Source organism: Oryzias melastigma, linkage group LG19 (assembly GCF_002922805.2).
Source record: "Oryzias melastigma strain HK-1 linkage group LG19, ASM292280v2, whole genome shotgun sequence".
Lineage (NCBI taxonomy): Eukaryota > Metazoa > Chordata > Actinopteri > Beloniformes > Adrianichthyidae > Oryzias > Oryzias melastigma.
Window position 1 is genome coordinate 13,182,983 of NC_050530.1, and position 15,265 is coordinate 13,198,247.

General features: G+C 36.4%; 1 protein-coding gene and 1 long non-coding RNA gene across 2 annotated transcripts; one reads left to right on the forward strand and one right to left on the reverse strand.

Annotated features, from left to right (window-relative positions):
- Nucleotides 1-516: 516 nt before the first annotated feature.
- fshr (follicle stimulating hormone receptor) lies at nt 517-14,982 on the forward strand. The gene is made up of 14 exons (XM_024285506.2): nt 517-878; nt 2,500-2,571; nt 3,740-3,814; nt 3,927-4,001; nt 4,074-4,148; nt 6,074-6,148; nt 7,339-7,419; nt 7,767-7,835; nt 7,922-7,996; nt 9,293-9,478; nt 9,793-10,016; nt 10,108-10,289; nt 11,511-11,702; nt 13,903-14,982. The coding sequence occupies exons 1-14, from the start codon at nt 727-729 to the stop codon at nt 14,434-14,436; spliced, it is 2,067 nt and encodes a 688-aa protein (XP_024141274.1). The 5' UTR covers nt 517-726; the 3' UTR covers nt 14,437-14,982.
- LOC112154510 lies at nt 2,351-7,389 on the reverse strand. The gene is made up of 2 exons (XR_002920658.1): nt 7,282-7,389; nt 2,351-2,569 (listed from the first exon to the last, which is right to left on the reverse strand). It is a non-coding gene; the product is annotated as an uncharacterized LOC112154510 (long non-coding RNA).
- Nucleotides 14,983-15,265: the final 283 nt, after the last annotated feature.

Consider the following 15,265-nt stretch of genomic DNA (forward strand, 5'->3'; position numbering starts at 1 on the left):
CATTTGGCCCAAGGGCCACACTTTGGACATGCCTGCTTTAGTTGATTAGTACATTGTTTTTGAAACAGTGAACCAAAAATTCCTATGAGTTGAGCTTATTGTGTCACAATTTTGACAAACCGTTAGCTATTTGGTCATTCTCTCTGATAAGAATCTGTTTTTGTACAATGTTTGGGGTTTTTGAGATGCATTTATGCAGCTTGTTTTTTTCCATAAAGTAATTATTTTGACGGCAATAACAACTTTTTACAACTAAATTATTTAATTATTGGGTTGTAGCAAAAACTAAATGAGTTTTTCTATCAACTGATTCACACTAAAATATCTAAATGAAGAATTTGTGTTCATTAAAGCTGAAATATCAAACTAAATGATCTTTTTCACAATTAATTTGCATAATCTGAGCACTCTTTTCTGCAGTACTTTATTATAAAGTAACCAAACACAACCAAGAAGAGACCTCCTACAACCTCATCCACCCTTGAAGCCTTTCACACGCCCCCAACATTCACTACTGCACGAAAACACCAAAACACCTCACATTTCCTGCGCCTGATTTGGCTTTGGATTCTCAAGGGGACAGACGGATAGCCAGACGAAAACGTTCACTTTGTTCTGGAGCATGGGCTGCAGGAAAGAGCCTACCTCTGCAAGAGCAAACATGATTTGAAAAGAGTGATTTGAACTCTTATCTTTTGCTCTTTGGGAGAAAAGCTGACTGAAAGTATGCTGGTGATGATACAGATGATGCTGGTGTTGTTCAGGTTGCAGACGGCAGGCACTTCTTTGCCTGAAACAGAATTAGAGGATGACTGCTTCCAGGTGGAATTGGGGTTCAACACATTTCTCAGGAGCATCTCCAGAAACTCCACAGTCCTGTAAGTAAAGAGGAATATTCAGACTCACCTGATGTTCAGTTAAGTTTTGGTACTTGGAGCAGTTAAGATGAAACGACAAAAGAGCAAAACTCCACTGATTCCTCTTTAAAAAGCTATAAAGAGTTCTAAACCCAAACTTTATGATGAGAATTGTCAATAAATGAAACGATATACGGTCAAATTAAAGAAATAGTGATATAACTGACAGTAAGCAGCTGATTTCATCATAAAAATAAAAAAGCTTCAGATCTAAAAGCATCTTGACATAATGATTCAAACGTCTCCTTTTGGCTGAATCTTGAGATGAAATTACCATCACTGATTTGATAAAACATTTATCAAGTGAGCAAATGTATGCGAGTCCTGTGCTCTGTCGTAAAGTGAAGACATCTGTGGATTTTATATAAATAAGCAAAAACATTTTTTTTTTATTTCAGCTATTCAACAGTGTCTGAGTCTAGTCTGCTTTTCTCTATTCTTGATAAGTTTCTGTTTTACTGCATTTGTGTGCTACTTTGTATGAGTCACAAATGGATGGCTATTCAATAGAAAAAATGTGAAATGAAACAACTTTTAGAAAGCAAATGTGCAAAAAAAAAATTATTAATTAATTAAGTTAAAAGAGCTGGCTGCTTGACATGCTGTTCATTAACTCTTGTTTTTGCCTAAGATAAATATTGGAGTAATAAAATGTTTTGGGTCAAAACTATCATGTTTTTTGATCACTTTCTAAAGAGTATTATCAGAACAGAGAGGGAGCTACGGGGGGCCAGCGGCAAGCGTCTTTAATCAGTGCAAAAATAACAAAAGCCTCACTTTTAAATGAAATCTTAAGCCTCTTAAATATTTTTAATTTATGTATTTTTTTATGTAACCCTTCAAATTTTTTTTGCCCCATCCCACTGCTCCCAGTAATATTTTCTAGCTCCACCACTGGCAGGATCCATGATGAAATAAACTTTATCGTCCATTAAATTCTCCAACTCTGAATGAGTTGGAAAACTGAGCAAACCCCAGAATCCTTCCTCAACATTCACTTGTGTTACATTCAAGGTATTTTTGTGCATCTTTAAAAGATGCACTTAAATATTCACTCAAAATTGATGTTTTTTGGGAAAAATACATAAAATTGAATGGTAACACGTGTTAATTAAAAAAAAAATCAATTTTTACAGGAATCTTGAAGTGTTTTATAATCCACAGGAGCAGCTACTCAAGTGCTGCTGTCACACACCAATTCTCATAAGACAAGGACATACTTTGTGTCAAAAGTAGTGACTATTCCCAAGAGATACGCTGCAAACTCCCAGGTGGCGGTGCGTGTGTTCCCATCTGCTCTGCTTTGCTCAAAGGTCAAGGCTCAGGAACAACTGAAATATTTACAAGAGTGCAGCATTGGATGTTCTTTTCAAATCATCTTCAACAACACACGCTCACTGACAAACACAGTCCTGGCATGAAGAACAGAAATCAACTCTTCACAACCGTTTATAAATTCACACGTCGGAGTGAATACCAAACGCGTTCCTGCCATGTGTGAAAATTCTCATATCGTTATTCCAGACGATGTTCATTCTTGCATCACGTGGATCTGATGTGGGTTTCTTTTGTCAAACTGCAGGAACATAAATCGGGAAAAGATCTCAGCGATCCATCAGGGCGTCTTCACTGGTCTCCAGCACCTGGAGAAACTGTAAGAATGGGTTTTTTAATTATATATATCAAATTATATTTGATTTTAATGTTTCTGATAAAACAGAAAAATATTTACACTTTCACAAATAGTGACTTTTCTTATCTAGTCATATTAGCAATATTGTAAGAATTATAAATATGTGCACACTTTTCTACAGGATTAACTACAAGCGCTGATTCACAGCAATTTTAGCATCAAAAAGTTCAGCACATTCAGGACATTCATGCTTGTATTTCTAGTATTCATACATTTCACTATTTTTGAAATTGTACACAATTTTTTTTTTTAAAGCTTTTTTTGTTTGTTTTCGGGCAAATTTTGTGTTAAGCTAATATATTAGCAACTTGTTAGCTTTTTTCTTGTCAAATTGGGCCTCCATTGAGGTTTTCTGGGCTAGCTTGGAGTTAGCATTTTTGTATAATTTGGCATCTACTGTGGTGTTTTGGGGCTAATTTTGGGTTGTGCTAATATTTTAGCAATGTGCTAGCTTTTTTGGTTAATTTGACTTCTACTGAGATTTATTTAGGCTAAATTTTGAGTCAAGCTAATATTTCCAGCTTTTTGGGGTAATTTTCACATCTACTGGGATTTTTTTGGGCTAATTTTGGGTTGTGCTAATATTTTAGCAGTGTGTTAGCTTTTCTGGATAATTTTGCATTTAGTGAGATTTTTTGGGCTAATTTGGAGTCGAGATAATATTTTAGCTACGTACTAGCTTTTTTGGTTAATTTGACATCTACTGAGATTTATTTAGCCTAAATTTTGAGTCAAGCTAATATTTTAGCAACATGTTAGCTTTTTTGGTTAATTTGACTACTGAGATTTTTTAGGGGCTAATTTGGAGTCAAACTACGGTAATATTTTAGTAATGTGTTTGATTTTGGGACAATTTAGGATCTTTAGGCAAATTTTGGGTTAAGCTAACATTTTTTAGTATTATGTAAATAATTTTGGCACTTTCACTAAATTGTTTTAATTGCGAAAGCATCTTCAGCGAACACATTCAGGGGAAAGCATTCACACTAGCATTAGCATTATCGAACGTAATGCAAATATTTTAGTTGTGATTTCTTTTAGTTCTTCTAAGAATGTTGGTTGCAGTTTGTTGCCACAGCTTCAGAGATATTTTCCCATATTTTTTTCTGTTTTTCTCTCTCAACCCCAGAACCATATTAGACAACGACAAGCTGCTGAGTATTTGTCCGTCTGCCTTTGTAAATCTCCCTCGGCTCTTCGATGTGTGAGTATTTTAAACAACGTTATTTCTCTCCTGAAACAGCTCTCTAATTTGAAAAACATTAACAAATAATTTCATTTTTATTCCCGATTCCTGAACGTTCTGTGTGCATCAGCTTGATTTCTCAGAACATGGCTTTACAGAAAATAGGAGCCTTGGCGTTTTCCAATCTTCCAGCATTGACAGTAATGTGAGTATTAGGGGCAGATTCTTGGTATTTGCTGTTTTGTGAGTGACTGAAAAGTAAGTGTATCTGTTGCAGAGAAATAACCAAGTCAAAACACCTGACTTCCATCCACCCAGATGCTTTCAGGAGCCTTGTGGGCCTTCGCCGTTTGTGAGTACTCGCTGGGAGAAAAATCACAACTTTGTGTTTCTTTTCAAGTTGAAAATAGCTGTCGGGTGACAGGCCTCCGACTTTTTTAGGCGAGAAACAAACAGAAACATGATTTATTAATTAGCCTGGTTTCCTTTAAAGAAAAATCAAGTGTCACAGCTGTGAGAAGATATATAAATAAATACTCATGTGTGCAAATATATGTATATATTGCTATGAAATTACCAGCACCGTATCCCGCACACATTTATGTGTTTCTGTTTTCTAACTAATTTGTTTCTATCTTCTGAAATCTTCTCAAAGTACAGCTGAGATGGTGCATTTCTAAAATCCCTCAGGGACGGTGTCATCAGTTGTGTTGTGCTTGTCCCAATTTGTAAAAACTGGGGCACACAAACTTGACACTGTATTGGGGGAAAAAATTTTTTTTAGATGTTTCGTGTTTAAACAAGGGCAACTCTGCAGGGGAGGTGGCACATAAATAAATCTTTCTCTTAAAACCAGTTTCATAAATTGTGCTTGTTTGAAAACCATTTGGAAACAGTTTTCCTTTCAAAATTAATTATGAAATAATCAATTACCCTTTTAACATTTATAACGGATTTTAGATATTTTATTTGAAAAATGTAGTGTACAAAATGTCAACTTCTGCCATTTTGTTCACTAAAAGTGTCATAACAGGTGAAAAAGTCATAATAGGGTGTATTATTTTAAGAGTTGGCATTGACACATTGATTCAAAAAAAGGTTTTCACAGCACAGAGGTCATTTTTCAAACCTCAGCTCTGATCTTTATTAGTTTTATCTCAAAAACAATCTGACAGAAAGGTGGATCTATATTGATATGAGTGAATATGTGGCCATATAACCTTCTAAAGTGCCACAAATAAAGCCTTTAGAATGGCTAAACTCATCTTTTGATCTACTGAAAATGTTATTTTTTGCCCAAATTACAAAAAACTGTCATTTTCTAGGACATAGTTTCTGTTGAGCTGCTCGAGTTCATTAGAAATTTCCCTCTGAGTTGTGGACTTTTGGAGCAACTCCGCCCCTCTTCCCATTAATGAAAGCTCAAAGTAGGGAGCTTGTGGCCGGCCAAAACATTTTCTACATTCTTTTTCCAACAGTATTTTTCCTCCGGATTCACAACAATTTGAATAAAGAAATACTCAAATATACAACGTTGAGCTTAATTATCTTTATATGCCCTCCATTATTTAAAAAAATTCCACTAGAACATGTTAAAAATATTTAAAAACAACATTTTCAGTGGAGTGGGTCTTTAAAGTCAATTTTTTTCATTTTTTTGACAAAAAATGAACATTTTAAACATCTTGGAATTCAGCGAAAATGACACAAAAATGTAGCTGTTTTCCGATTGCAACATAGTATTAATCTATGAGACTTCTATTTGAAACAAATAAATCCCCAAAAGACATAAAATATGATAACGGTTCAATGTTTTTTGGCTTCTTATTTTTTTTTTCTTAATTATTAATTTAAATATCTAGAAAATCTAAATAGAAATTTACGTTTAGACACAAAAAAGGTTAAAAATATAAATTGCTAAATATTTCTAACAATCAAAGTTATAAAACAAATGAATTAAGGTAAACGTAGAAGTTTAAAAGTAGAGGCGAATCAATGAAAAAAACACACATTTTATTAATTACAGCATTTATACACAGCTATATTGAAATTTAAAGTTTTATTTAGCTTCTTATACTTTTTGTACCATTTTCTTATGTGTACTTTTTGTCTCAATAACTGTAAAGCTGCATTCTAGTTTATTTTTGTCTATCCAATCTGGGTGACTTGTTCCCCAAGTTACTACACTGAAATGACATGTCATTGCTTTCAGCTTCTGATTTTTTTCAAGAGCTCCTTTGTGGATGTAATGAGCTTTTGACTCCTGGATCTTCACAGAATCATCACCAACACGGGTTTGAGGATTTTTCCGGACCTCTCCAAGATCCACTCTTCCGCCCATGGTTTCATGTTGTAGGTGTCAGCACGAAGACAGAAATAAACCACAAACTCATGCTCAGAAACGCACCCACACACGCTATTCCCACAAGCACCTGAACTCACAAGCATTCAGAAACAAAATGCACTCAAATCAAACGTGTACTTCTTCAAATACCTACAAGTATTAAGAAAAATTCTCCTGTCAGAACTCATCCTTGGCAATGGCGGACTTAGCAGTTTGGGGGGCTCGGGCAAAAGATAACAGGGGGCCCCTGCAGTGGTTGTATATTTATAATTTTTTTTTATCCTTATTTAGGTTAAAATGCCAAATAATGTCCTCATTGGTCCACCAGTAGACAGAATCAATGTTATAAATCCAAATGTTTTGATAAGAATTTAAAAACTATACCTGACCTGACCTCGCAACCTGCGCTGAAATAGGCAAAATACAGTAATTTTGAGGATAAAAATTAGGCAATCAGGGTCAAACATATAAATTGCATTTATGGAACAAGTTAATGGACGCATATTTATTTTATTATTAGTTGGATATACATGTCATGATGACAGGTGAGGCACTGATTCACCTGCCTCCCCTGACCGCATGTCCCTGGCTGGAATGTATTTCCGTAAGGAGCCAACTGATCCCAAACTCTCCCCAATTACTGAATGTCCAAGTGGCTAAAGCAGTTTTTAACATATCGGACAGCGGCCCTCGAGGCCTGGAATTGGACATCCTTTGTTTTAGACACTTTTATTAAGTGTTCAGCTCGGCCTCAGGCGATCGCCTGCCTTTGCCTAATGACCCGATCCATCAGTCGCTGCACTTCAAAAAATTCTAAAAACTCTTGTGTTTAGTTCATAATGTTAAAAAAAACATTTAAATGTTTGTGTGAGGTTTTGCCTATAATACAAGATTGGTAAAAATAGATGAATAAATAAAGAAAGATACATATTTTGCAAGTAGGTAAATAAAACATGCTCGGATTTTGCTAAAACTTCAAACATGAATTTCCTACCATGTTACAGTTTTTCCACTGCTCAAAATACTAAGAAATTACATTATAATACACTACTAGCATCTATTCTATACCTGGCTTATTACCATACTAACACAACAAAACATACACCTCCAATACTGTTTACATAATTGTCTTAACAAATACCTGTCAGCTTTCCTTTCCATACATTTATGTTGTGGTTTTCATCTCTGTGTTGCTTAGCGACCTGCAGGACAACATCTACATTCAGGCGATCCCTGCCAATGCCTTCAGGGGCCTCTGCACTAAAACTGTTGAAGAGATGTAAGAAATTAATCTTTTCTATTTATACATTTACCGCCCACACACAGACCCCGGTGGACATGTGATGGACAGAGACAGATATGCCTCTGATTCGGAACACATCATGATTCTCAACCAGGAAAGGAGAATTTGATCCAATTGCTATACAATTTCTCTCAACTGCAAAAAAAGAGAAAATTATGAAAGAAGATGTACAGCAAATTAATTTACATGTATATAGAGAAAACAAGTTTTTTACAAATGAAGACGATACAGTTTTAGTTAAGAATAAGACAGGAGCTCTTATTGGGAATGTTCTCTGTCTTCAAACCACGTGATCACAACTTGGCATCTCCTCCCGATGACAGACGGCTAACCAGAAATGGCATCAGGGAGGTGGCAAGTGACGCCTTCAACGGAACAAAGATGCACAGATTGTGAGTCAAAGACTGACGCACAATTGGGAATTTACAAGAAATAGATAGATATGTCACATCTCTTTTTTTCTCTTCTTCTCTAATAGGAATCTGAGAGGCAACAAACAGCTTACTCACATCAGCGGCGAGGCCTTTGTGGGTTCCAGTGAGTTGGTGGTGCTGTAAGCATGACTTCCAACATCTTTTTAATCCTACATTGTTCGGTCTGCGCGAGAACGTGTGTAGGAAAAATTCAAATCCTCCTTAGCAGTAGCAGGAAAAAGAATTTGTATTTGGACAGCTATTTTTTGTTTCACTTTTCTTTCATATCCAAAAAATATTTGGCAACTAAATGATCCCCCTTCCGTTTAATTCCTTCATTTTAATTCTGGCATTTGTTTTAGATCATTTCTTTGATCCCAAAAATAACTTGCAGAAATAATGTGAGTTAAAACATAAAACTGAAAATATAAAGTTACTGTCAAATCACTTAAGCTCTAATAGAAAACATTAAAAATACAAAATAGTTATTTTTTAAAGAGCTGTGTTTATTTAAAATAATAAATAAATCAAAATGTCTTTAAAAAAGTAGATATTTCTATTTTGTGTCATTTTTCAATGTAAAAACACTATTAATATAATCATTTACATTTTTTTAATTGGTCAATTTGGTTCCTTTTAAAGCCTTTTGAGAAACAGGCCTTTTAAAATAAAGCACTGTGGTTTTGTGTGGAAGATTTTCAAAATAAAATTATTATTATTATTATTATTATTTGAGAGATAGGTTGGTACCATGTTAACACAGTTATAACAATACCTTGTTTAAACTGAGATCAACCACTGTTGATCTGACTTTACTATAAATCAGCACATTTTCTTTAAGCTTCTTGAAACAGGACTAAAGCAGCCCGGCTGCTTTGGTCTTCTTTGTTTCCCTAATGAGGCAACTGCTTTCAGTGAGTCGTGGGACTGGATTTAAGTCTTTATAAGACAGAGAATTTGGATTCAGCTCATTATAGGAAAGTTGTTTTTAACAAGCTGGGCACAGAGGAGGTGAAGCTGTCTCTTAATCTCTTTTAAAAAATGTGCCTTTGCATAAAAACCTGCATTCATGGATGCTGCCGCAGACCGGGGCTTATTGACTGTCTGTCTCGGATGTTCCCAAGTTCTTTCATTTATTTCTGCTGCAGAATTATGCACAGATGCTGCATATTTGGGGTGTTTAGTGGCATTCAAGTTGGAAATCTGCAGCATTAAATGTGTCAGCCGCTGGGTGTTGTTGATCTAGATGTTTACTTTTTTACAGTTTTTAAGGGCTTATTATAAATATATGAACTACTGCTTGATAATATGACATATTTAATGTTTTATGTTTTTTTATTTAACTAAAGGGAATGGAAATTTTACTTTACATGAATTCTTCTGAAATACATAACAAATGTAAAAGAAAAAATCTTATTTCATCCCTCCTTCTGCAGGGACATCTCTGAAACAGCCATCAGCTCTCTGCCTGATAACATCATCGGTGGCCTGAAGAAGCTGTTGGCAGAATCTGCTTATCACCTGAAAATCCTTCCTCCCCCTCAACAGTTCACCAAACTGCGCTCGGCTAATCTGACGTACCCCTCGCACTGCTGCGCCTTTAAAAACAAGCAGAGAAGCAGGTACAGATTTCCAGATAGACTGTTTTTTTTGTTTGTTTTTTTTTTTTTGAGAGAGAGAGTGAATATTTTAGGAACCATTTCGGCTCAAACTGTCACCATCTGTTGCTTTAGAATGTTCCCACTAGTTGCTCAGCTGTCTGTTAAATGTTACTTCATGGTTGGGAGATACAGATTGAGAAAATGTCACATTCTGTTGGCTTACTCTAATAAACCAAAGGCTTTTCACGTGGAAAAAAATGAATAATGGTGACCCGCTGCTCAGGTGGAGCACGTTCCATGCATCAGCCAGACTTGAACGCTGTGTTTCGTGCCAGATCAAAGTGGAACCCACTGTGCAGCCACCCCATGGCAAAATACATCACTGACTTCTATAGCGGGGAGCACTGTTCCAACTCTACCTCCATCAGCTGCAGCCCAACGGATAACGACTTTAACCCCTGTGAGGACATCATGTCCCCGGTCCCTCTGCGGGTCCTCATCTGGATTATCTCCGTCCTCGCCCTGCTGGGAAACGCTGTAGTTCTCCTTGTATTGCTAGGCAAGAGATTTTGACCTTTTCTTCCCAATATTGTAGCTGTTGTCTGGTGACTAGTTTTGTTTGACCCTTTTCTTTCCTCTTGTGTGCTCAGGCAGCCGCTCCAAACTGACTGTCCCTCGTTTCCTCATGTGCCACTTGGCCTTTGCTGACCTTTGCATGGGCATCTACCTGGTCGTCATAGCAACCATAGACATGCTGACTCACGGCCACTACTACAACCACGCCATCGACTGGCAGACAGGCCTCGGCTGCAGCGCAGCAGGCTTTTTCACGGTGCGTACGCATGGATCTCATTGCATATGTAACAAACATGAACGAGAAAAGTTGCATTACCTCCAATAATGCAAGTCTGAAAGCTTTTGCTGAAAAAAGGTGACGCTATTTACTTTAATTGCTGAAGGGATTTGCTGAAAATACAAAAACTTTTTGTAAAATTGCAAATTTGCTAAAAGATGGGAAATTTCAAAAAAGAATGATGAAAGAGTGCTGATGTTAAAAAAAATGATTAAAAAATCCCTAATACATGCCAAACATATTTAGTGTGTTGCTTAAATATGAGCTTATCTCCAAATTAGCCCAAAAAACCTTAGTAGATTCCAAATTAGCCAAAAAAGCTAGCTCACTGCTTAAATGCAAGCTAAACTCCAAAATAGCCTAAAATTCCTCAGGATTCTAAATTGGTCAAAAACGTTAGCCTGTTGCTAAAATATTTGCTAAACTCTTAATTAGTCTATTAAAACCACAGTAGATAACAAATTAGCCAAAAACGTTACCATGTTGCTAAAATATTAGCTAAACTCGAAATTAGCATTAAAAAAAACCTCACTAGATTCCAAATTAACCCAAAAAAGGTAGTACATGGCTTAACTACTAGCTAAACTCCAAAATAGACTCTTTTTATGTGATGTTACACAAAATCGTGAGTATTCAGGGTGACTTCTGGTTTAGAACAGCAAAGCTGACTGTTGAACGCTATTTAGAGCAATTTTACGTAAATAATGAAAGGTAACCAAACCAAATGTAACCAAAATGTGTACAATATTAATATAATAAATGTCCTACCTGGTTGAATTCATTTTCCCCTCTAAGATTGTTCACAAATCAAAGTACAGATGTCAGTAGGTCTGCAGCTGCACAGCTGCTTCCCCAAAATCCTATGGATGATATTGAACAAGCCGTGGATAATTTCTATGGGGTCAAATCAGGATCAGCAACATTGAAAATAGATTTTTTTTTTTTTTTAAAAAAGGAAAATTTGAAAGCAGTTTTTATCTTGAAATTACATATTGAAAACTTGAAGGAATTATTGAAAATTTGAAAAAAAAAATCTAAATTTGAAACTTAAATTTAAAAAAGTTAGAACTGTTACAATTACAAAGATAAATGTTCATTTGTACTTTCAACTTTTCCTTTGTTTTCAGTAGTTTTTGAGTTTCCGCTGCTGAGCTGATCCTAATTTGACATTTTTAAAGCAAGCGTGTGTTTCCTCTGCAGGTATTTGCCAGTGAGCTCTCTGTGTTCACGCTAACAGCCATCACGGTGGAGCGCTGGCACACCATCACACATGCCCTGAGACTCGACCGCAAACTTCGCATGAGGCATGCATGTGTCATCATGGCGGCGGGCTGGATCTTCTCCTCACTCGCCGCGCTGCTACCCACAGTCGGGGTCAGCAGTTACAGCAAAGTGGGTTCTTTGTTCTTATCACACATTTCACCTTTCAGTTTCCTGAAAAACTTTTGAAAATACTGAATTTTATTTTAAAGGGGCCATACCATGAAAATTCTACTTTCTATGGCCCAGACTCTGCCTTCAGTGGCCCCAAAGTAAATTGAGTTTGAGACTCCTACATAACACGAGTGGTCCAAACCTCTTGAACACAGAGCTTGTTGCCTGCCGACTGTAGCCTCTACCTCACTGCTACAATCTTTTTCAAACAGCATTTTTGTCTGCTACTGGTTCGCAATGATTTGAGTTAACCAATACTCATAAATGCAATTTGGAGCTTAATTTTCTTTCCTCCATCATCAGAAAAACACAAAAACATGTTAAAAACACCATTTTCATCTTTAGATGTTAGCCTTTGAATCCTTTTCCTGACGTGCAAGGGTTGTCTAAAGAGAGAGCGCACATGGAGGAATACTGTCGATGCAACACCAGTAATGGAAAAAATTGCTGATGGACTTACAGCCACAGACCCATGGGACCTAGAGAGTCAAGTGTCAGCTTGTCTCCCCCGATACAGTATGTCATGGAAATAGGCGCAATCTACTCTGCAATATCATCAGAAGGAGTCTCAGAAGATTGAATTGCAGGTCTGGGCTATTGGCAATTTTAATCTTGAAAAAGATGGGAGGCATTTCTGACAAAATATCAGGGATTTTTTTATATAGAATGCAAGCAATATATAAATGTCAAGAAGAAAAATCTGATATAGATGGTAGATACATATAGTGTTTTTGTGCTGGGATAAATCCTCTCACATTGCATCCATTTTAACATGTAGACTGCCAAGACAGAAATTTAAAGGCCAACTATTCAATCAGAAGAAAGCTTTTATAAGAGTAAAAACGTCCTAAAAGGATGTGAAATATTTACTACAAAAACAGGCCCCTTAGAAATAAGTCAATAATTCTTAAAAAATAGTACATTCTCTTTTAAAAAAAGCTTAAAATTTATCTAACCAAGAATTGGGTTTTTTAAAGAAAAAAAATCAATTTACTTAAACATATTTCTCAATCTAAGCTATTGTTTTTTTTCTTGCAAAACAGAAAATAGTGCATTTTTTTATTTAAACAAGGATCTCTTTACTTTCTTAAGATTTTTGCAGTGTCCACAACCAAAGTAAATTAAAAGCAATCTTTATGGTTTCAGGTTAATAAGTAAAGACTTTGAGCCAAAATATAAAGTTTACAGATAATTTACAGTTGTATGAGAAATTATTTTGGTTTTATGCGCAAACTGGATGAACAATTGTGTTTAGTAAAAACATGAATGCATATTTTGAATTGATTTAAGCAGGCTATGGACACATCAGAAATTAGGGTTAACATAATTTCTCCTGCAACTGTAGTTCATTTTTACCTATTTTTAAAAAATGAAAAATAAAATAAACATCTGAGTTTAACAAAGACTACACAGCTCTGCAGCTGTTCTTTATCACCCAAAAACAAGTATTTTCTAAGAAGCCTCCAGACATTTACACAGGCTCCGTGACGGCCTCCATCACCTTAATGGTGCAGCAGATGCTCTGCAGCAGACTGGAGCACTGTCCAGCAGGTAGAGGGAATCGCAGAGCGCATCATTTCCTGCCCCCTCACCTGTCTGCGAAGATACTCAAACACAGAAGCCGCCCACTCAAGTCACAGCATCCTTTGCCTTCTACTGTCTGCTAGATGTTACTATAATGTCAGTGCACATTCAGACCGAGACTTTGTTATTCTGTGCTCCGAGTCTTCAAAACAAGTCCGCAGAACCTTATCTCCTTTGCACATGTAGACACAATTACCCCAAACTCTAAACTTGCACTCTGACTTTTCTTTACTGTTATTTTGTGTGTTTTCAGGAGTTTGTTTTCAACTTTTATATTCTTAAATGTGCGCCCTGCCTTGTATTTGTGGATGTGACATAAAATTTTAAAAATTTCTTGAAGCAAAGCTTCTAAAAGATGCTCTTCATTATTTATCAAACTGGAGCCAGGCTCAATATTTTTTATAAACTGCTCTTGGTTTCACCTTTCTCCTTTAGGTGAACTCCATATAACTCTTCATTCATGGCTCTCATCCCAGCTGAATGATGAATTATCATTTAGAAAGCTTCCTATTTAGTTTTAGAGCTGCTGGATCAAGGTCTTGGTGATTATTTTGTTTTGTTCTTGTCTCTGCAGGTGAGTATCTGTCTGCCCATGGATGTGGAGTCTCTGGCTTCCCAGGTTTATTTGGTTTCTCTTCTCCTCCTGAACATCCTGGCCTTCATCTGCGTGTGCGGCTGCTACCTAAGCATCTACTTGACCTACCGCAAGCCCTCATCAGCGCCGGCTCACGCCGACACCCGCGTGGCTCAGCGCATGGCCATCCTCATCTTCACAGACTTCCTCTGCATGGCTCCCATCTCCTTCTTCGCCATCTCGGCTGCCCTGAAGCATCCGCTCATCACGGTGTCAGACTCCAAACTCCTGCTGGTCCTGTTTTACCCCATCAACTCCTGCTCCAACCCCTTCTTGTACGCCTTTTTCACCCGTACTTTTCGCCGAGACTTCTTTCTCCTTGCAGCCCGCTTTGGCTTGTTTAAGACTCAAGCGCAGATTTACCGGACGGAGACTTCCTCCTGCCAGCAGCCAACTTGGACCTCTCCAAAGAGCAGTCGTGTGATGTACTCCTTGGCCAATACGCTCAGTCTGGATGGGAAACAAGAGTGCTGATTGTCATCCAACTATCCACCAGTACACATTTAAGTGGATCATTCTGTATTTATTCCTGTTGTAGCCAAAAAGGTTAGAACCACATATGGCTGATTTTCATTTTATGAACACTAAAGTTTGACAAATTGAGCTGCTTTTATTTTATTGTTTTAGTGTAGAAAACTGCATTGATGCTTGAAATGACATCAAGTCTCTCTTTGAGGATATTATCTTGTTTTCTTTTGTGCAAATATTCAGCTAAAAGTGTGTTTGCTAACCTTTAACTTTACACTATCTCAATACAGGAAGTGCCTGCTTTTATTTTGAAACCACATAGACCACCACTAGAGTGCTGAAAAATTAGAACTAAACTGGGTCATAGAGTGATAATATTTTGTAAATTTGCTTAGCTGGGTTGACGTGCCAGATGGGTAGAGTTTCAGGGCTAATGGGGGCCGTAAGGAGAAGTAAACTCATAATTTTTATTTTTTTTCATCTAATAAACATTTTCCATCTGGAGTCCCATTAAAAATGAACTAGTTTTACTACTACAGGTTAAAAATACTAGATGTGAAAAGAAAAAAGGTTTCTAAGTTGTCACTTATTGGTGCATTTTCATTTCATGTTTATTAATGAAACGAAGAATATTTATTATGACAAAGTTAATGCTGCTTTACTAATATTTTACATTCGTTCTGTTACAAATATTCAATTCTTATATGTCATTATTTTGTAAACAGAATGGTATTAGTTTTTAAATTTTCTCTCATATACAGAATATATTTGCTCTCTATAAAGTTATTTGCTTTTATAAAACTTTATAACACTTTTGTAAAGTTTTTCATAAACA